The 22,828-nt window shown below is 38.3% G+C and overlaps 1 protein-coding gene across 4 annotated transcripts in view; it reads right to left on the bottom strand.

Moving 5' to 3' along the window:
• Positions 1–22,828, bottom strand: part of NF1 (neurofibromin 1) — a 169,467-nt gene that overhangs the window by 107,516 nt on the left and 39,123 nt on the right. For all 4 annotated transcript variants that reach the window (XM_050929621.1, XM_050929619.1, XM_050929617.1 and 1 more), the window contains 16 exons: positions 22,326–22,439; positions 19,149–19,228; positions 16,976–17,099; positions 12,295–12,447; positions 10,621–10,867; positions 10,050–10,123; positions 9,841–9,924; positions 8,709–9,149; positions 8,065–8,204; positions 7,392–7,514; positions 6,867–6,950; positions 4,287–4,403; positions 3,497–3,678; positions 3,175–3,386; positions 2,108–2,269; positions 186–289 (listed from right to left, as the gene is read on the bottom strand). In XM_050929621.1, coding sequence (XP_050785578.1) covers positions 186–289; positions 2,108–2,269; positions 3,175–3,386; positions 3,497–3,678; positions 4,287–4,403; positions 6,867–6,950; positions 7,392–7,514; positions 8,065–8,204; positions 8,709–9,149; positions 9,841–9,924; positions 10,050–10,123; positions 10,621–10,867; positions 12,295–12,447; positions 16,976–17,099; positions 19,149–19,228; positions 22,326–22,439 — 2,441 coding nt within the window. The remainder of the gene's footprint in view (positions 1–185; positions 290–2,107; positions 2,270–3,174; positions 3,387–3,496; positions 3,679–4,286; positions 4,404–6,866; positions 6,951–7,391; positions 7,515–8,064; positions 8,205–8,708; positions 9,150–9,840; positions 9,925–10,049; positions 10,124–10,620; positions 10,868–12,294; positions 12,448–16,975; positions 17,100–19,148; positions 19,229–22,325; positions 22,440–22,828) is intronic.

Genomic DNA, 22,828 nt, shown 5'->3' with positions numbered 1-22,828 from the left:
CCACAGATGACCCTACGGCTACCGCTAAGGCAAAAATCTCTGACACCGCCACATGGGGGTATACGCACACCTAGAATGGAGTCAACACGAGCAAGCACTCGAAGAAAAATGAATCCTGTCAAATTATTATGGATGGGAAACAGGCTTACAAATAATCATGGTAATTTTTTTTTCCCATTTCAAACCTTGTAGGATCCACCTCAAAGCTGACATGTTGCCATTCAGAGGACGTGATCACGGTCCTTAGCAAAGGTTCCAAGAGCTTCTGCAGATACGTAGCACCATATACCTATGGAGAAAATACATCAGAATGTGCGGCCAAGCCAGCATAACTCAAAGCACAAGAATATTTTCAAATACTGAGTATGTCAAGCTTTACATACTAATTCTATTTTGTCCTGCATCTGATTATGTTTGTACAAGCAGTGAATCTTAAAATATAGTCTGAGATTATGTAGTTCTCATAGCCAGAATGCTACAAACACAAGCAAACATATGCTTAAGAAATGTGAAAAGTACTTAGAATTATCACCTGAGAAATTTATGCACAAATGCTAATATATTACGTAGTATTAAGTGCTATATTAAACTTCTGAAGTATATCAAATTAAAGCAAGTAAATGAGCTTTCAAAATAGTACAATAAACACATGTGAACTCAATTCACTCCTTCTCTCATTTATAAGTGCTAGAATAAATTTTTATTTTTTTATTTTTTAAAAAGACAGCATCCTCCTGACTTAAAATCTATTGACTACCTACCCAAAGATACCAAGTTCATCATCACTGCTTTATTAGTAGAAGTATCTATGCAATTTGGGTACCAAATGGTTATTTTCTTATGAACTGAATACACAGAAGGAGGAAATATTTCTTGAACAAGTTAAGGAAAGAGACTGTTCCACGGCTTTTTAAATAAGATGGGTGATAAAACAGCTACCAGTTAAAAAAAACTTTTAGCTTTGTCTTTGACTTGATAAAGAGGTCTTAAATTGACCAGAGGAGGGCATAGGACAGAATCATGCAAAGTTAGTATTTGTACTTCATAGGATCATTTCTGGAACACAAAGTTGTAACTGAGTTATACAATTATTTCCATAAACTATTCCTCCTAAATAACTAATTAAAGCAGAAGTTATCAAATGTTGTAAGCATCTTTAAAAACAGATGGGACTCCTGCTTAGAATACATCAATTCAATGCCCACATCTCAGTTTACCTAATTCCTAACAAGGCCTTAAACTGGAATTCAGTTTATCTGAAGAACGGCCAAACCTTGTTTCCCATCCCTGTGAGGAGGAAGAAAGACACCTTATGCAAAATTAGTCTTTTGGGAGCAGCCTTCCAATTCTTCACTGAGCCAGATCTGCATTCTAGAATCATCCATCTTATTGCATGGGCAGACTTCAACTAAACCAATTTAAAATATATTTAAATATTCTGAGTAGGATTGAAGACTGCAGTGACTGCCTAACAGGTCCTAAAATATTAGAAGATGGGTAAGAAGAGGCTTATCTAGTCCAACCACTTGCATCAAATACGAAATAATTATACTCTCCCTGCATTTAACGATCATTGACTTGAACGTGTCTACTAAGTGTGCTATAAATACTTCTACTATGCAAACTTTTCCATTATTGTATTCAATAACTACTAAATGGAAGAAACAGATGCACCATGCAGGATGAACATTGGGCTCCCTGGAAACTTTCAAGGGGGCCTCCAGATTGAAGTGTGAACTAAACAGGATGTGTCATGACATCTCCACAAAAGTTTCACCACACCACCCTATCCCATATCAGACCTCGGCATGGAAGGTCTCCAAGGAATAAACACCATATATCTTTATAAAAAATAACTGTATGAAATCTTGATGAACTTTCAAGAGTTGTCTGTGATTGTGTAGACCAATACAGCCATCAAGTTATAGTTTGCGCTCTCCAGTTATCAGAACTATCTTATTTTCAATTATCTATTTCAATTACTCAGAGTTTCTTAATGTAATCCAACTGCAGTTGCACATTTCTGAGTTAATAAATTTTTTCTTGTTAGTCTTTCACTCTTCAAAAGAGTTTTATAAATAGGAACCTAAGCTCATATAAAACTTACCTTAAAACAGAAAGTCATTATTTTACTGGCCAAACTATTTCCCCTGAACAGAGTCTGCATGGAATCTGCCAGTTCCACTTCCTTAGAAAACATGTTCCAAAGCAGCTGGTAGAGCAAGTGTCGAGAGTCAAAGAGGGTGACCAGGACACGAGCCAGTTCATCCTTAGAAAACAGTAATAAAGAGGTTAGTGTGTCAGAGCAGTTAAGAGGCTGGATTGTGAAAACCTCCCCAAACATCTCTAATGTATCCTGCACTAGAGAAAGAGGTCAATGACAATTTGCCTCAAGTATTCTAACTTGCACTAAATATTTTCTTCCATTTAGTAGTTTGTACTGTTTTGAAATATTTGACCACATTAAAATTTGTATAGCCGAGGCTGAAGCATGGTCTAGTGCATCAACTCCCGTTAAGTCTTGCAAGTAAACCTTAAAGTGTGCTCATCCCACTCCCTCACTTCTAATTTTATTTCTAAATCTCTCAAGTACCCCATGAGACCATGTTATAATGGTACGTTCTTCAGTACATTCCTAAAACCATCTCACTTGTGAGCCTATGACGAACCAAGATGGAAGTCTAATGGATTCACCCACTGCATAAACAGAGCACAGACTGAAATCAGGGAAAAAGCACATTAAGTTACCAAAACACAGGCCTACTCTGGTATTACAGTACATATACCCAACAGTCCCCACACTGAGCAACATTAAAAGGACAAGGAAAAACTATTTTACCATTACAAGCTAACAATTACTGTTTCAAGAACTATTTTAAAATATACCACAATGCTTTAGTTTAGACTAAAGCGCTCAGCAAAGCAGACCCAATCACAGTTGTAGAACCCTTTGAGAAAAAGGCCACATATTACAATGTATAACAGGGTAGCCTCAACTCTTCATTTCTTTAGTAGACTTTTGTTTCAACATTATCGTTAAATTGGCAGAGCAGTAAATTTAATTCCAAGTCTTACGCAAGACTTTTTGAAGGAGTTAAGCAGATTACACCTCACGAAACAAAATGCACTCAGGGTTAACAAATATCATGCAACTAGAAGTGTGAATCAACTTACCCACTGCGAACAAGGCACCACATTGGCCAATGCCATAGCAATAGGTAGCTCTCCTTGGTCACCCATCATAGTGACCAATTCCACCAATCTCTCAAACCGATCTGCTAATACAGTTTCTGCTAGCGTATCAAACTCTGTACCCTGCTGTAGAATTTTGGTGAGGACTTCCATGAACGTAGCTCTTGTTTGGAGATCTTTGTGATAACCTAAGCCTAACAAGATAGTAACAAAATAAAGACTTGAGTAATGAAATCATATACTTCTTAATTAAAGCTCAAGCCTTCATATTTGAATCATAAACAGTTGTTTCTAACTACTTTACCTATTGAGTGCATAAGGCCACTGTCCACATTAGCATTGAGTAAGTTTGACATAGCAAGAACAGTGCAGTGTCGCAATGAAGCCAGTCTTCGAGACATTCCACGTTTCCTGCCACCTGTTTGTGCACTTTCATCTTCAACTTCACTACAGTCATTTAGAAGATTCATAAATAGAGTGAAATATCTAAAACAAAAATAACATTTGTAGATCTGGATAAGTGAGACAAGTTGTTTTACAGAGTCAAAAGTCTTCCAGCAGAATGGTCTAGGATATAAAATAGAACCACTCTGTTGAACACCTCCCAGAAATACAAGTTAGACTTGCTCTGGGTATTTTTCTCTGTTTTGTGTTTTACTGTGATTATTATTATATACTACAGATTTAAAAAAATGTATTGTGAGAGTGGGAAGGCAGTATCACAAAGCCTGCATGGAGAATTCCTCAGACCAGGTAACTGAATTTCATGGGATTGTTTTTCTAAAAGATTGCATATTCTTCCATTCATAAAATTAAAATCGAAACAAGATAATTCTGTGAAATAAGCATATCCACACGCTTGGAGAAAATAAAGTTACATTTAATGACTGTTTTCCAAATATTTTCGCTTTTACAAATTGAAGTGTTTGCTTAAACCTATGAGGTGGATATTTGCAAATTCAGAGGATAAACCAAGGCAACTCCGTGAATAAAATTAACCCTTACAAGATTAAAAAGAAATTTACTTCATAATAAACACAGAAGAATGTATCTGCCTTAAATTATAGTATAATTGAAACTGTTTGACTATTTACTTGAGAAATAATTGGGATTTAGCTTCCATCAGTTCAACACCATCTCCTTCTTCAGGCTGTAGTGGAAGCCCAGCGAGAAGAGAGACCACGGCTTCCATACTTGCTTGGTCTAGATCTCTGAATCAAAAATGAAACAGTCAGAGTTAAATTAAACAGGGCCAGTGCCCGGCCTTTCCTTTGATGGAGTACTTAAAGAAGTCATCTTTCTTCATAAGCCTAACTGCAGCTGAAGTGTGTCTACCACAATCTTTTTTAAAAAGCTCCATACATTAAAAACTCTTGTATACTATAGCATAGCATAAAGCAGTACATCAACTTTGGACAGTGAGTTATGACCAAATTACACATTTAAAAAATAACCCAAAAAACACAAGTGACAGCATATATATTTCTTCTCACTTTATGTAGCTCATTTTGGTTACATCTCCAAAACAGACTTAGGATCTGTCCTGTTCCAACTAAAGTTAAATGAATTTCTATAACATCAACAGGAGTAGGATAAGGCCTGGTAAATACAAGTTCAGGGCTATAATCTTAGTCTAAAAACCTTACTATGCCTACTAAAAATCTAAGTCTAATTTATAAGATACTTATGGATCATATTATAAGCATGATCACACTTTCTGCAGTTTTCAGAATGACATTAGCTTTAGTCACAGTTCATGGCAAATCCAAATGATTCTCATTCATAATGATACAGGTGAACGGATTTATTTTTTTTAAATCTTCAACCATTTGTTAAAAAAAATTGTAGGTTTAATCCTAAAAATGACAGTTACATAGTTTAAACCAACTGTTAAGATCATTTCCTCTTACTTGGCAAACCTGAAGTTCAGAGCTCTGCATTTTCCTTTAGGTTGTAAGACATGCAGCCTATGTTCTGTTTCAAGGTGTAAAAAGTAACAAGAGAAACAGAACCTGAACTTGGATCTTGGTAAGCAAAAATCCTTGAACAATACAATGAAGTTTTCTTTTCAAAAGGCAGCCTTGAACATCTATTACCTTTACAGTTAAATACACAAAAGAAGTTTAAATGTTTTTATCATATTACATATCATCTTTAGCAGATAAGGGCTTCTCTACAAAAATGTTTAAGGCTGGATCTGCAAAAGGATTTAATACTTAACTGCCACTTTAGATGCCTCCCAGAATCTGGCTGCATTAGGATTCACAAAAGCACCGTTCAGCTCCTGCTGAACCTATAGGCAACTAAGCTCATTCGGCACCTACATTTTTTGCAGTGCAAGTTCCTAGGTGCCTATGTTTCTGCTTCTGAGCATGCACATTGCAGCCCCACGCCAGGCATCCGGATGCCTAAGGTTCAGAGCAATGCATGAACCAGGGAAAGATATAGACATCTGGCCATCTAACTGGCGGGCCCAATTCAGTAGGCATGGCTCAGAGTATACCTACCAGACTGGGCCCCTGTAGATGAGCTTACTCAAAACACATGGGGAGTAGCCGGGGGTGGAGGACAAGGACTTCCATCTTAACTTTTAGTCCAGTGGTTAGGACTGGGGAGACCCCCAGTTCAAATCCCTTCTATTCATCAGGTAGAGGGGAGATTTGAACAGGCATCTCCAATTCTCAGGTGAGTGCCCTAACCGCTGAGCTATGGATATTCTGATGTGGGGCTCCCTCACTCTCTCCTGTTGAAGTTGTTCAACTGTAAAATATTAATAAGTCATTGGAGCAAGGGGACTGGATCCCGGGTCCCTCATCACCCAGGGAGTGCACTAACAACATAGCTGAAAGTTATAAGGAACATCCTCCTTTTCCTGGCTATAAGAGTAGATGCCAGAGTACAGTGGACTCAAGTACCTCTCCCAGGAAGAGGGGTGGAGCTTAGCACACACCCTGTGGTTGGCATCTCCAATTAGCTCCTTGGGCAAAGCTGCCTTGCACACTGTTTTTTGTGAATCTCATTCTCAAGAACCTCTCTCTTTCTCTATTCACAGAAAAGGCAGCCCACATGCTGACACTCGGACTCTGAATGCAAGTGATTTTCTTAGGCACCTAAACGGATTGTGAATCTAGCCCCAGCGTGACTCTACTCTCCACTAGTCTGCTGCAGACCATCTGTATGGATCCTGCCGATTCGCAGTAACAGTTCACTGACATGCTCTCATCTACTCCCACCTGAAAGCCCATTAATTGTTTGTGTGTCAGTAGTGTCCACACAGTTAGTCCACAGAAGGCTTGTGAGGGGCAGGTTCACACTCCAGCTTTGCCATGAACTAAATGGTTGTGTACACAAGCCCTGAGACCCGTTAGAAGTGCGATGCCTAGCTTGCATCTATTTCTGAATTAGCATGCTAAAAATAGTAGTGCAGCCATGGTAGCATGGCCAGCAGCAGCAGCGCCACCGTGCTAGCTGCTCCAAGCACACGCTAGTCTGAACCCCATGGGTATTCATCTGGGGCTGCTAGCCTGTATGGCCGCTGCAGCTGCACTACTATTTTTAGCATGCTTGCTTAGACAAGATCTAGCCTGGGTATGTCTATGCGAGCTGGGAATCACACCCCCTAGCATGCAGTGTAGCCATAGCCACAGCAAGAGTATTCTAGCAACCTCTCTTACCTTGTCAGGCATTTTACATCTTCATCTGTTGCTTGGTTGGATGTGCCCATAACCCAGTCTGTCAGATATTCCACCATTTTGTTCCTATAAGAAACATTACAGCACCGAAAACTGAAAATATACTGTCAGAAGCTGATGTTGCTCATGGTGGTATTAACTTTATATTCTAAGAACACATTTAAACTGCAAACCAACGATTTAACTTGGTTTAGTAACTGGAGGGTACTGATTAAGGATCTGATCCTGCACCGACTTCCAATAGAACCCTGCACCCATGTAGAGTCCCTACTGTCAGACTTCAAGAGGACTCTGCACAGGCATAGAGGTCCATGGTAGCAAACCCTGATACAGGATTGAGGCCTAAATTAAATACAAAGAAACAAGAAAATGTTTTGCATGTTAGTAAGAAAGTGTCACCCCCACACCCACCTGCCCACTGTACTCCACAAGAAAACACTACCCCAAATAGAACCACTATTATTATGAATCATTATTATTGGAATTACTGTTTAATTTAGTACTCACCTAAATTTCATCTCTTGGCAAAACGAAAGGTCATCTCGCCTCTCCATCATTACCTCCACTAGCTGACAGAGTTTAGTTTTTATTTGAATTGCATGTACCAAATTTCCAAGCACACGTACATATCTGTGAAGGTCAGAAAACATAACACACTAAATAATTTAATTTCAAAGCATCACGGAGGGGGGAGGGGGAACACATTTGAGGAATTACTTCTGGTCATCTAGAATTACACTTGCATAACCAGTCATTGCAGACCTTGGGCCGGATTTTCCAACCTGTGCGCAGTGGCCTCCGTGAACCAGCTTGAGATAGCCAGTGAAGACTCTCCCCGGTGCAGGGGAAGCTAACTGAGATGGCTCTGCACCATCCTACACTGGTCCCCACTTACCCCCACAGATGTAGTGGGAGGGAGACATGTCATGAATGTTTTGGGGATAGGGAGGAGATGGGTAATGGCGAAGCTGATAGCTCCATTAGGCTTGACCATCATGGCAAAAAACAGAGTTGCTCCCCTATAGCTTTAACGTCTGCCAGGGTCTGAGATTCAGAACATTAACCAGCTTCCTACATCATCCCTGCTATTGCACCTGAACAGAGCATGGAGGGGGGTGGAGACACTGCCTGATTATCTAAAAACTTACTCTGCAGAGGGGAAACAGTCAAGATTTCTTACCTGACTAGATTCAGCATCATGGTCTCTATACTAGCTTGCCCCAGATGTTCTGAGCTCCCGTCAGTATGATTATCAAGCAGGTTTTTCATTATAGCAATTGTCTGCTCTACAAATTGTGTGTTGGTCTCAGTTAACAAAACCTATAGGAAGAAGACATCTAGTCGTAATTCTTAGAGGTGATGCCCAAAAAATAACTGAATGAAATGTATATAGTATTAGTAAATATTTATATTACTGTAGCACTTGGCAGAAATCTAATGGACAAGTATTTTTCTGATTAACCTACTCAGAAGAATTCCAACATTTAAACAGAGTTATGGTCTCAGAAAGTTTATCGAATAAAGACAGCATTTTCTCAGAATATAAATCCTATTAAGTAGGAAGATAGTTAAAATATAGCAACTTACAAGGAATTTAAGCATGCTAGACTAATATAGTCTGGAATCTCAAATGCAAATTAAGAACTGTATGGTCTAGTCACACAAATATCATCGTGATGCCTTCCATCATGTAATAAATACTTCTCTGGCTCTTTGTGTAAAAACACAAAGAGGCAGGTATCAATTTTAAAGATCTATGTGAATGGTAAGACAGCTGATATTTTCGATATGATAAAAATATGAAAACATATCCAAACATTTTACCTGTCCTTGAGAGTCAAAAAATTTGCTGATGGTATTCTTCAGTTTGTTAAACAGCATTGGATAAAGTGCTGGACTCAATTCCAGACCCACCAGATCTTTAATATTAGTCCGTATCTGAAGTCCCACTTTCTCATGGTTACAGACCATTAGTGATAGTAATCTATCTATGAATTTGCTAACAGGAGTCTCTGCATTTCCCTCGGTGGATATCATAGATATCATGGAGCCCTTACGCTCATTGATTGGACCCATGGGTGGGCTGTAAGTTGCTAATCCTGCATTGCTACGATGCTGGAGACACACTCCTCCGAGAGCACACAAGAACCCTGTCATGTTGATCCATTCCTGCAGAGAATCTGTGTCAGACAAGTCTATGGAGCCTCCCCCACTAACATGAGACATTCGTCGCCTGACAATTGTCTTGTGAAGACTATCAGTAACCTGGAAAAGAGTTGTTCAAAATGAGATCACTCTCGAATTACAAGCATTATCAGATAAAGAAAACAGACATTAAGTATCATTCAATAAAGAAATCCAATAATTTATAAGTTTACAACAATGTCAATAAAAATGAACTATTCAATTCTCAGGAGATTTTGCAAATCTTTACATCAAGGGCAAGTAGGTAGGAGTGTGTAAACTGGAATGTATCCGTACGGCACATTCTCTGTCAACCACTTGAAAAAAAAAGACTAAACTGGTTTACAATTGCTACCAATGATACATTTACTATGAAAATAAGAGTTAAAAATGTAAGGGAGATGTGAACATTTGACTTCCTATAAGCTTGAGAAACACTGATTCTGATCATGATTACTCTGTTTCCAACTAGACTCTGTACTCAGTGAAGCAGGGAGAAAAGGTGAACCCACTAGTATAATCTAGAGGTAATGCCCATCTCAGTGCATCACCACAGAGCACACAGGAACAACTCACTAGCTATGGAATGAATGCCGAAGTAACTCAAGTCACCCATGTGACACATTGATGGAAAAGTGCTAATGTGCAGATACTTTTTTTTTAATGTAAGTTTAGATATAAATTAATATGGTAAATTTAAATGACTAATTAGAAAATACAAGATCTCTGTCAGCACTTCTGATAACTGAATAGATAGAAAGCTTCAGAATACCTGGCCATCTTCCATTTTGGTCTTTGGGTAGTTGAGGATTAGTTTTGTAGCTTGCTCCCACTTTGCATGTGTATCCTCCCATGCCTAAAATATATCACATCAAGAATTTCAGGGAATTACCTCAGATTACTTCCTACAACACTACTGACTGATTTCCACACAACATATTTTCAGCTAATAAGAAACATTTTCATAAAGAGAAAACTTACTTCAGTGTTGCCTGCAGTTGGATGTTCAATGCGCCTTAATAATGCCATCACTCTTTTCTGAAGAGCTGCTCTCCCTAAGCAAGGCGTATACAATTAGTTTAATTAACAGCCATTTTTATTTTAAAATAAATCTTTATATTAGAGATGAAAGCTTGCATAAATAAAAAAGAATATTCTTAAAAAACCCAGAAGACTTGTGTGTAAGACTTAATCACAAGCATATTTGTATTATAAACAAATGTTTTCGGGGAAACTCTCTCCTTCGCTTAACTATCAAATCTAGGTGTTCAAAACATTCAGTCAATGTCTCCCTACAATGCTTGATCTTCTTACATATGCACTGCAAGGAGGAAGCAATCTTCAAATATCTTGCATCAAAGACAGATTTTTAGTCTTTCTACATGTAACTTCATTCACGCAAATTTCCATGAAATCACATGATTGAGACAGACTAGAGATAAGTATTACAGCACTTCAGTTACATCAGGATTAGCTTTAACATTTTGAAATATACTTTAAAGAACAAAATACTCAGGCAGACAAAAAGTCTGATTAGCCTCTCCCTTCTTACCTGTTGACATCATATTGCTGACAGACGCAAACTCCATGAACGTGTTATAGTTTGGCAAAAAATTATGTACCGAGACTTCATCTACTCCACACCTGATATCTGCTTCCTCACAGAGATGACGGAAACAGGACATCGCAACAAGAACTGCCTCAATGTCAGGACTCCACAGAAACATGTACAGGGCAACCTCTAATTTTGTTTGGGCTTGGCGACATATTGGAGTTCCACTGCATCCTGCTGTACTTTCCTTGGGGGGAAAATACATTTACATATCTGGTAATATTACTTAATAGGCAATTTTTTCAAAATAGGACTTTATCCCATTCCTCCTCCCGCACATTATTTGTATTCCAGTAGCACCCAACAGCTACATCTGAGATCAGGGCTCTGTTTTACTGTGTATTTGTACAGCATCCAGGATGAGACAGTCCCTTAAACAAAGAGTGTGGCCCAGTGAATACAGAACTGGACTCAAGGGACCTGTGTTCTATTCCTGGCTCTGCCACTGGCCTACTTGGTGACCTTTGGCATGTCCTTTCACCCTCTATGCCTCAGTTTCCCTGGTGTAAAATGGGAATGATACATACTTCCTACATAAAACACATTGAGATCTCCTGAAAAAAAAGTGTTATATAAGAGCTAGGTATTATAAATGGACAAGATATCTTAAGTGTGGGAGGAGGGAAGTATTATCAAATGCAGATGTATTAACAACTCGTTTCTCCATTAATGTAACATTAATTTTCACCAAAATAACACAACTCCCCCACCCATAAAATGATCATTTACTTAAACAGAAAATTTCATTAGTTTGATATCTGATGTGTGACTAGAACATTTATATTTTCTTCATTCAGCAGTAGACTTTAGAAAGGTGGGGTCTAGTAGTCTCAGCACAGGACTCAGAGCAAAGTATTTAATCCCATCTCTAACCCTTTGTGTTCTTGGAGAAGTCACTATTTCTACCCTAGTTACCCTATAAATAAAAATGGGGATACTATTTATCTACCTCTCAGTAGTGTGAAAAACCAATTTATGTTTATAAACTGCTTCAAAGATTAAACTGTTTTAAGAGTTATGTACATTGCTACAGATTACCGAAAAAAAGGTAATTTAAAAAAGGCAAGTTACAAATCTTGGCTCATGACAGATTCAGTTACAGACTTCTGCTCAATTTTTTTCCGTAACTAATTCATGGTGTAGGTGAAGAGCTGAAAAAATTTGCGTATAAAAGGAGCCCCTTTATTCAAACAAGGATGAACATCTTCCTTGCCTTGTGCTTTTTTATTTAGCATGTGCTCAGATAGCACGGAGATTTAGAAATCTGAGGTCTGAGATTTAATAAATGCAGACAAATGTGTGAACAGATTATTGCTTAGGCTCTATGAAGATGATACCAAAATTTTAGTTTCAAACTATTAAAAATATTGCATTTACTGTAGCCAGAATAGCACAGCAGCGGCCACTATACAGAACAGTTGTGCCTGGATCAAACATCAACACCCACCTCATGAGAAGTTTACGTTTAAATTCCTCTATACCCTTCCCCTCACCCACATAATGTTTAAAATACTTGAAAATAATCTCAATATAGGAGTACAAACGTAACTGATTTTAAGGGTGGCAATAGAGTTTATTTATTTTAAAGTATTAAGAATACAAAATGTTAATTACCATGGAAGAGTTGCCTTTCCCTTTCCTGAGGGTAGCTCCCGGAGCACAGCGCATCTCTTCATGGTCAAGAGAAAGCTGACTAGCTCCACCGCCAGAGACATCACATCCTACCCCATAAAGGAAGAGAAAATGACAGGAACTCCTATCTGATTGCTGTAAAGGGAGGTAAGAAAAATAGTCAATCACCCTACTTTTATAAGGGAAAAAGGATAGGTTACAGCAGCTACACTCACGAAAGGAAAACAGCACCTCTTCCATTTATATACCATCTTTCACCCTGAAGGCTCCCAAAGAGCTTACAAAAATTATTCATACTAATTGTGTCACTCACCTCTGAAATGCAGCTACCTCTGGGGTGGAATGTAGCACCTGTAATAACACGCACTGCCACACTACACAGCAGACAGGAAGTGAATACTACACCCAAGTCAAATGCAGAGGGAACTCAAGCTGAAATTTGGCCTGGAGAACAGGTCAATGCTCATACATTTTCTAATGCTGCTTCTTATTTTGTCTGCTCAAGGTGGCACAGAGTTTAATAAACTGCTTGTTAAACCAATACAGATGAAAGTATTAAGAGAACTACACTGCTACCTCGATAGAACACCACCTGACATAACACAAATTTGGATATAATGCGGTAAAGCAGTGCTCTGGGGGGGGCGGGGCTGCGTTCTCTGGTGGATCAAAGCAAGTTCATTATAACACGGTTTCACCTATAACGTGGCAAGATTTTTTGGCTCTCAAGGACAGCATTATGTCGAGGTACAGGTGTATGGTGTACATATTAGAAACAGAGGAACAAACACTGATTTGTAAATGCAGATGAGAAACTAACAATGGAACTTTGTAAGATCAAATGTGTCACATTAAGGATAGCCTGGAAATGCTTTTTAGCACTATATAAAATACATCTTGACAGAAATCCAGCAAAGGCACCTTCCTCAGCTCAGGAAGACACTACCTATTTTCTCCACATACTACTTCCTTCCCTCTGGGCATCTTCATTATTTAGAATGCCTGTAGATCTTGCATAGAATGACAAAGCAGACAGGTTTGACCTGCAAGAACTATCCTTACGACACGCTTAAAGACTGATGCTTTAGGTAGCACAGATTTCACACAATAGCCCAGGAAAGAAGATACTTCCCTAAACCTCATGTGAGGAAAAACATTGGGGCAAAAATGGAAGACTGCAGAAGGCTGTAAGAGCACAAGAATAATTCATGCCCATCTGAAATGGGCATGTTTGTTCCAGAACACATCTCTTGAAGCTCCTTGAAGGCATTTCCTAAAAGAGGAGAAAATTAGAGTTCAATTCTCAAAAACAGGGACTATGGAATGTGAAAATCATCAGTGGCATCGGCACATTTTACTCCAGGAGGACTTCTATTTAGACTGGAGGGAAGCAGAGAAAAAATTCTCTCAATCCCAGAAGAATGTTAACCCACATTTGTTGAATAATGAAGTGGAAGCTGTTTACTGAAGTTGCAAGTCAAGAAAGTGAAGGAATTAACGCTCCAATAAATGTTAATTCTGTTGTATATTTTATTTGTATATTTCAAGTTTAACTGGATAAAACAGGAACAGAAAATACTGTTTGCGAAACGGAGCAGAGTTAAAGTTGTTCTAAAAAACAACCATTACTAGTTAAAATCAGTTAGGAAAAAGTAAGTGAAGTCCATTATCTCCATTTTGAATACTGGTGACTGTAGAATTTTCAGAAGATTTCTCAATCCATCACTAACTTCACACACTCAGCAGATGGTCTCCCAGTAATCTGCACACACCATCTATCCTTCCCCTTGCTGGTCATCCTCTACTGCAATGACCCGCCACCATTCCTTGCATGATAACTTTTGTAGTTATTTCCAGTTCTGCCCGATGTGACCAAAGTATACACCTTTGCACCTGTTGATTTCTAAGAGCAGAGTCCATTTCTCTCCAACAATATTTCTAACATAAGCATTCATCTTCTTTTCTGACCAGAAGACAAGTAAGGGTCTTCACCAGCACCACATCTCGAGGGCTTCAATTTTCGTTTTCCAGGTTTCACATCAGTATGTCGCTACAGCAAAATATTGAGCTTTTCACCAGTCAGCCTTCATACATTTCAAGATGCCACAGTTTAAAGCTTTTGGAAGGAAAGCCATGGCCAAGTGTGATGCCTCTGTTCTGCCATGATAGCTCTTGTTAGAGAAAACAGAGGGTGGTTTCCTGTTACCTTCCCTCCAGTTTATGGCTACCATGGGTTTGATGGCATTTCTTGCATCACAGGTCCCACTATCTCTCCATGCTCTCATCTCTCTGAAACCACTGACACGTTTTGAGGCTTCAGCTAGTTGCAGATAGTACCGCCATTTTGGTAGCAGGCAACAATACAGCCTAACCTGGTTGATTTTAGCCATTACCATCTAACTATTTCTACCAAGAAATGAAACAATAAATATTAAGATGATTCTTAACTTGAAGAATAGCTGATTCTGACTTAAAAGCCATGGAAAATCTCCGATAGTATATTGCACACAGTTCTAGTGAAGATCTGAATTCATTTGTACTCTGAATACCTGAACTCTAGGGATTAGGACTTGAGGACCAATTGTCTTGAGAACTGACTTGATGTTTTGTTATGAGGAGAGGGTTTGTTTTTTTTAAACTTACATATTAGAAAAAGAAAAAAAAAACAAAACACCTTACTACCTTGAATCAGCTACCTCCAAGATGCCAAAGCATTGTTTGGGTTAGTGTAATTTTTGTGGGAAAAGTCCACTGACTTTTTCCTTTCTTCATCTTATGCCCGAACTTATTTCTATAGGCAAATGGGCACAATGGAGAAGCATTATGGACCAAATTCACTGGTGCACCTCGTTAAGGGGACAACAGAAATGATTTTGGGAAAATGTTTTAAAAAAATAAGCCCACAAGAACTCTTGACATTTTCTTTATGTTTGTGTATTGATTTCTATCTTTGAGACTGTTAGCTCTGTGGGACAAATACTGTCTCTTCAGGTGTGTTTGGAAAACTTTTAGCACATTGTGGGCATACAATAATATCAAGCTCCTGATAAAAGTGGTTCTACAACTTTCAGGGATGAGCATAGTGTTTAAACTACACATATCTGTGCCAAAGACAAATGTGCATCAGGCTACCTGGACTTGTGAACAGCGGGACTGAAAACACAAGTCACTGTATTTGCAAAGACTGGGCACTGAAATAGATCAACCCTTAAAATTCGCTGTAAAGGTTACAGTCTTGGCGACTTGCAGAAAAGTCCTTGTTCTATCAAGGTATTCAACTCCCCCTCACATCCAACTCATGGAGATCAAACTCCCCAAGTGAGGCATGGAGGAAAAGTAACAATAGAAGTTGAAAGTTCAAAACAGCTTTTAGAAAGAACCTCAGGCAAAGAAAGGGATGAAGTAATAATTTGTTCTCGTGAAAAATGGTGAATGGAGGATGAATCGAGAGTCTAGAGTACAGTGACATATTAGGTAGAGGTGATCACAACCAAAAAAGTTGCCCAAAGATCAATATCACAAGAAGAGCTGGCCAAAATCAAGTCCCTCTGCATCTACAAGCACAACTGAAAGAGACTCTTGAGTTTCTCAATGTGTAAAACAAGATGGATACGCACAAACAGTAGCAAGCTGGGCCTCCAAAAAAGTAAAGAAACTGGACTTCCCACTTGAGATACTAAAAATGCAGTGAGCAAATAGTGCTTTTAGAATCCCGAGTACAAGATACACTAAAATGGAAGTTGCGGAGGGAGTTTAATTTTTTTGCCCACATTTTATAAATCTTGAATAGGAGATACCTAAGGAACAGACCTATTTGGCAGTCAGCATAAAGTAAGAACGAGAAAAAAGTTCATGTAGTAACAGAGCTAATGATAGGGATTCAAGTGGCAAACAAGTCATACAGTCTGAAAATACTCTCACTCTAAATTAGACATCTTCTCTTATTTAAGAAACACTGTATAAGTGAAGAAGTCCAAAAATAAAGACAGAATGTCCTTCAACCACTGGTATTTTCGGTTATCTGAAATTGAAGTTTGAGAACTCTATTCCCCCTTCTCTACCCTGATTAGGACTTTTTTACTGCTGAATATGTAACAGGTTTGGTCTTCCATATAGCTACTGATTTTCTCAGAGGTGATCTTGCAATAGTTATAGAGTCTGGGCTTGTACTTTGAAACAGACTCAGAAAGAGAAGGACGACAGAATTCTGCAAGTCATTCTACCATGTCAGAAGAAATGGTATCTTATTGTGTCTGAAGATGTACACGTTCTCCTCCTCCTCCTCTTTCCTGCACTGAAGGAAATTTCTTACAATTTTCCTATATAAAGCAACAGTGATCAGCAAGTCTTTAGTTCTGCAAAGAATAATTTTCCAAACCTTTTGGAAGACATGCATTTCCTATGCAGAAAGAGAAAAAAAGAAAAACTTTTAAGCAGTTTTAGCTATGTATTTAAGAAGACCTAACCAAATATAGACCATTCGAAACCATGATATATATCACAATTCTGCTCTGTAAAGAAAGATAAAGTGCATTAACGTAACTATAGGTGGAGTTAGTAAAATTTCTTTCAATCACAAAGAAATTACCCAATATACATAGGTAATAAGTAAAAAAGAAAAACCTAATTGATTTAATAAACTAATAGATTAACATTTACTTACTTTATTTTTTAGAAGAAATTTGTTCCTACAGATCAGAATCTCACGCAACCACTTGAGGATTTCTGTGCTGCTGAGCATCTGATGACCAGTCAGTTTCTTGCAGATATAGAAAAGCATTTGTGAACTGCAGCAAAATGAAATTCAGTATTAGCTATAATATCTAATAACTCAAATAAAATTTCTTGACAGAGAGACAGAATCACAGAACTGGTCCAGTCCCCTGCACTCATGGCAGTAATACCACCTAGACCATCCCTGACAGGTGCTCTTAAAAATCCCAAATGATGGAGATTCTACAACCTGCCTAGGCAATTTATTCCAGTGCTTAACCACAGTTAGGAAGTTTTTCCTAATGTCGAACCTAAACTGCCCTTGCTGCTATTTAAGCCCATTGCTTCCTGTCCTTTCCTCAGAGGTTAAGAACAACAATTTTTCTTCCTCCTCCTTGTAACAAACTTTTATGTACTTGAAAAATGTAATGTCCCTTCTCAGTCTGCTCTTCTCCAGACTAAACAAACCCAATGTTTTTCAATCTTCCCTCAGAGGTCAGGTTTTCTAGACCTTTAATCATTTTTGTTGCTCTTCTATGGACTTTCTCCAATTTGTCCACATCTTTCCTGAAATGTGGCACCCAGAACTGGCCACAATACTCCAGCTGAGGCCTAATCAGTGTGGAGTAGAGCGGAAGAATTACTTTTAGTGCCTTGCTTACGATACTCCTGCTGACATAACCCAGAATGATGGTTGGTACTTTTGTAACAGTGTTACACTGTTGACTCATATTTAGTTTGTGATCCACTATGACCCCCCCATCCCTTTCTGCAGTACTCCTTCCTAGGCAGTCATTCCCCATTTTGTATGTGTGCATATATCCATATATCATTACATGGCATCAGGAAATTAGTAGGAATATCCTATATGACATAATTGTCCATTTACAATATAAAGAGTATATTTTAAATAACAAAGCTGTGCCCTTCCACCTCCCAACAGGCCATTTTTTATTCCCTAGAGGAAATTGAGTGATTTTGGTACTTCTCAGATGTCCAGTCTTCAGAGCTGTTGATTCAGAAGACCTCCATTTATCACAGAACTGATCCAGCACAGACAGTGGCAGTACAAGTTTACCTACACTGCCCTGATGTGTCTCAACTCTGTTAGGAAAGAACACATCTAGGAGTGTTCGTTCAAATCCATTCAGTACTCTGTTAAAACTGCCAAAGAGTCCCAATTAGTGTCATTTTATATGGGTTTTTTGCCCCCAGCCTGAAGAGACAATGAACTCATTATAGCTATATAATATAGTTTCAATTACTGCTAGCCTAAGCAGGACTCAGACCAAAAATTTAAAGGTGAAAGGCTATCCCATTACCAATTCCTGAAGCCATATAATGCATCAATAAAGACTAATTTCTTGATGCGGAGAGCAATGTTTTCTAGAAACAGATATTAACTTCCTCTCTCTTACAAAAAAAGTTGTGTACTAATACACATCCTATGACAAAACATGAAATATTTTAGTTTATTTTCATGATTCACAACCTCAGGTTCATGCAGGGCATATTTAGTGTCCATTTTTGCCTTCTTGGGAGTGCTGTAATACCTTTTCCCTAATATTCTCATCTAATAACTTGCAATCACCATATTAAAAGTTATTAAATAAAATGCAAGATTATCTTTAGTCAATAAAAATTCTTTATTAAAAAAACTCTTTAGGACAAATCAGGTGACCCACCCATCAGTGAAATGAACTTCCACATAAGGTGAGCTTTAGTTTCAGAAATAATATTAAGTAACTCCACGAGGGTGGGTTTGTTGGATTTATCCTGCCTTACCCATAAATGCATAAATACAATTTTTTTTAAAAGCAAATAGTAAGCATTTTAATCAGATAAAAATTATAAACATATTTTTAATTATCTTAACAGCCACAGTAACAACTGAATACTGGATAAAAAACCTTTTGTCAAAGCTAGCAAGATATTTGTGACATGCAATTTCTGCAAAAGTTAACTAGTGCAATGGAAAAAGCGTCTATATGAATAATTTTGGTTTTAAAGATGTATTGAAACTACATGGCTTTTTTCAGACAAGTATAAACCACAGCTACTTCAAAAGAAAAGACATCTCAGACAGGGCTATTTATCTGATTTACAAAAGCTAATTTACCTACCTAATTTCCCAAAATGTTTCTATGGGTGCATCTGGATTCCATAAATCAATGCTGTCTAACTGATGCAGAACTAGCAAGGCCTGAATTCAAAACAGAGTAGCTTTTCACTTCAGAGAAAATAATTTGCAAAGTACTTCAGCATATGCAGCAAAGTAGAATATATATAAATCCAAGTATTAATTATATTTATGTTTAAAATAGTAAATCTAATGGAAAACAAAAATATGCAAGTTTTTTTTATGGAAAAGCAAAAGTTCATTATTAAGCAAGCTGCCATAATCATCTTTTAGCTTTTTTAGAATATTTACAACCCAAACCTGATAAATAATCTTGAGTTACTTGAATGTAAATCTCCAAATTGAACCAAGGACATGTCAAGTCTTTTAAAAGGGGAATTTTGGATGTTAGTGTTTACTTCAATGACCCATCTGCAAAAACGTAATGAAACAACAACCCTGCTAGTACAAAACTAAAATAGCAACAACAGAACATCTGTAGTTCAAGAATTCTCTGTTTTAAGAGAAGAGAGGCAACTTCTTCATGTTTTCAACTGTCAAAAAGTTAATTAAAATAACAATTGGTTCTGACTAGAACTGGGAGAGTATTAGCAAGCATATTTCAAAAATATTTTCATTTTTAAAACTCTGTTTCTCTCTCTTTCGGGTTTGTTTTCCTCAATTATTCTCTTGGACAAGTTTATTGGTTTAAGGAAACAGCAAGGTTTAAACAACTATTGGAAAATGTTAGCAGAAAAGTAATTATGAATTTTAAATATGCATATTCACACCAGATACTTGAAAGAACAGAAGTGTACTAGTGTTACCTATGTGCCCAATCAAAAGTGACAGCTCATATAGCAAATACTCACAAATGAGCTGAACACTAATAATTTCTTCTGGAAAATATTTGGCAAATAAATGTGAGAAAAATCACAAAGTCAAAGACCACTAGCAAACAGAAAAAGTAAAATTGCTGGTTACAAGTTATTCGCCCAAATAGAGTTATGGTAAGCTCTCAAGAGCAAGGGAAATTTGAATTCAAAGCTGCCACTTCATCTGTAATTATATTTGGGTATGGTGGCAAACGAGACGCTTCATGTAAGATCACCTACTATTTGAAGACCCCTGCTAAAACAGCCAAAGAAATTTAATACTTTGTTTTTAAAAAAAATAAAATAAAATAAATCAATCAACGATAGAATAAGCAGCTCTACCTCAAATTCCTAACTTTACCAATCTAAAAAAGTCCATGAAAGCAAAGATTCTAAGAGCTGTGGTGGCAAAATAATACCATTGAAAGTGACATTTCCATCAGCTAGGGCAGATCCCTACCAACTTTTAATGATTTTCAGAATAGTTCATAACAGGAACCACTTTGAAATAACTAAGCTAGAAGAAAAAAAGATGGTAGGTGGGTTAAAGATGGAGGACATAAAACAGACCAGATTCTCAGCTAGTGTAAATTGCTGGTACTCCATTCAAAAGAGAGCTACCTTGGCTTACTCCAGATGAAAGTCTGGCCCAGGATGCTTAAACTAATTAACATAATTAATGGCAAATCAAATCCTTCATCTAACACAACACTGTACATTAGTAAGATGGGTTTGGCAGAGATTGTTGTCATATTTAAGGGTCCAAAACACTTTCAGGCCAGTCAGGGTATGCTTATTTAAAAAGATATCATGGTATTCTTGGCCATAACATATCAGAATACTGATACTATAACATTTGGCGTGATTATCGTTGATGGAAATACTGCAATGCAAGCCGCAGAATTTAGCTACAAAGATTCAGCGAAGCAGTAAAAGCAACACAATGAAGAATGTTTTAGATATCCTTTCCTTCAATATTTGGAAGTTTTCCCCCCTAGAAGCGTAGAAGATAGATATCTTGGACACAATGCACCTGATGGCATGTGAGGGCCTCAAATTACAGTAATCCAGGACAATTTAATAACTTATAATTTAACTGGGATATAGAATCTTTCCTTCTCACCCACCAAAAGAAATTGACATCTCTCTTTTCAATATATTTTAAATGGATTGTACATTTCTACCACCATGAAAACATATGAACATACAACACTGAATGGCAACTAACTCAGCAGCCTTACATTAGCAATATGGCATGGAAGGCTTGGAAATCAGAAGCAATCTTGTGTTTTGCCTGCTGGACTACTGAACAGGGGCGGCTCCAGGCCCCAGCACGCCAAGTGCGTGCTTGAGGAGGCACGCCGCGAGGGGCCCTCTGCCGGTCGCCAGGAGGGCGACAGGTGGCTCTGGTGGACCTCCCACAGACATACCTGCGGAGGGGCTGCTGGTCCGGCGGCTCCGGTGGAGCATCCGCAGGCACGCTTGCAGGAGGTCCACCGGAGCCACGGGACCAGCGACCGGCAGAGCGCCCCGCGTGCCGCCATGCTTGGGGCAGCAAATGGCTAGAGCCGCCCCTGCTACTGAAGCTCATTTACCGCAAGTGTGGTGCACTTCAATTACAGAGCAAGCAGGAAGAGGATTGTAACAGCCTTAGAAGTACTTGCCTGCATATATGCCCCCTCCACACTTGCTGATTCAGAAAGCAACAATCATTGGCCATGGTCCCAGATGTAAAATGAATGTTTATCTCAGCCAGTCAGAAAGAACTGGGGCAGACAGGCAGACTGTTAGTGGAGGGTTTTTAACAGTGCTCTCTACAATGTAGTGGAAGATCCATAAAACCCTTTCTGAAATAGATTTGGTTAATGCCAGCTTCAGTGAGGAACAAATCTCTCAGTGACATGGGAGCACCACAGAAGACAATAATTCCCCATTACACCTTTGAAATCTCTCTTTAAATAGGCCTCTGCTGTATAGCAAACTTGCAATTCAACATACTTTTAGAAAAATGCATCCATACAGAGCAAACACTAAGGGCTCGTTTACACACCAAGTTCCTGAGGACATTGCTACAGTGCAAAGTCCCAGAGTGCTGTTATCAATGTTCACACAGCAGTGCTCCAAGCTGGTGCACTGCAAATTCACACCTTTGCTTGCAGTGTGGTAACTTGCCATGTAGACAAGCTCTAACACTCAACTTTGGAAACAAACTGATCAATACTTAAAAGCTTTTACACAAAAAGCCTGATATGCTTGGCACAATTCGCAAGCGAATCGCCCTGTGTGTAGAAGAACACTTCACTTACCTCCATGGCTTCTTGGGCTATTTCTGGCATGTTGGACTGTGGAACAAGTTGTACAAGTCCAGTAATTAATTCAGCAGTGCTGCTCTGTGTCTCAGGCCCTTGCTTCCTTGGATTCTAAACAGTAAAGGGAAAAAATGGTTTAAAAAGCAACAATGCTCTGAAATGGGCCCTGTTTTATCTGCTCTTAAAATGCGGACTCTTCAACACCCTGGCCAACAGCATTCACAGAACTAAATTAACCTCAGGCAGACTTCAGGTGACTACTTTCACAGATCCTCATACAAGTAAAGAGGGCTTGGGACTGTGGGATTTATTTATTTTATTGTATAACTTTTTTTTTTTTTTGAGATAGTCCTTGAATGTCATACTTTTTGGGGGCAATCTAGAAAAAAAATTCCAACTGAAGAGTAAACAAAACAGACAAAAGAAAAGTTCACAACTCCCACGATAAGAATCAGATTATTATAATATGATGATTATTATTTGGCAATATTGTACAGAGT

Source organism: Gopherus flavomarginatus, chromosome 19 (assembly GCF_025201925.1).
Source record: "Gopherus flavomarginatus isolate rGopFla2 chromosome 19, rGopFla2.mat.asm, whole genome shotgun sequence".
Taxonomy (NCBI): domain Eukaryota; kingdom Metazoa; phylum Chordata; order Testudines; family Testudinidae; genus Gopherus; species Gopherus flavomarginatus.
Note: the sequence above shows the minus strand (reverse complement) of the source record. Positions and strands in the feature narration are given on the sequence as shown.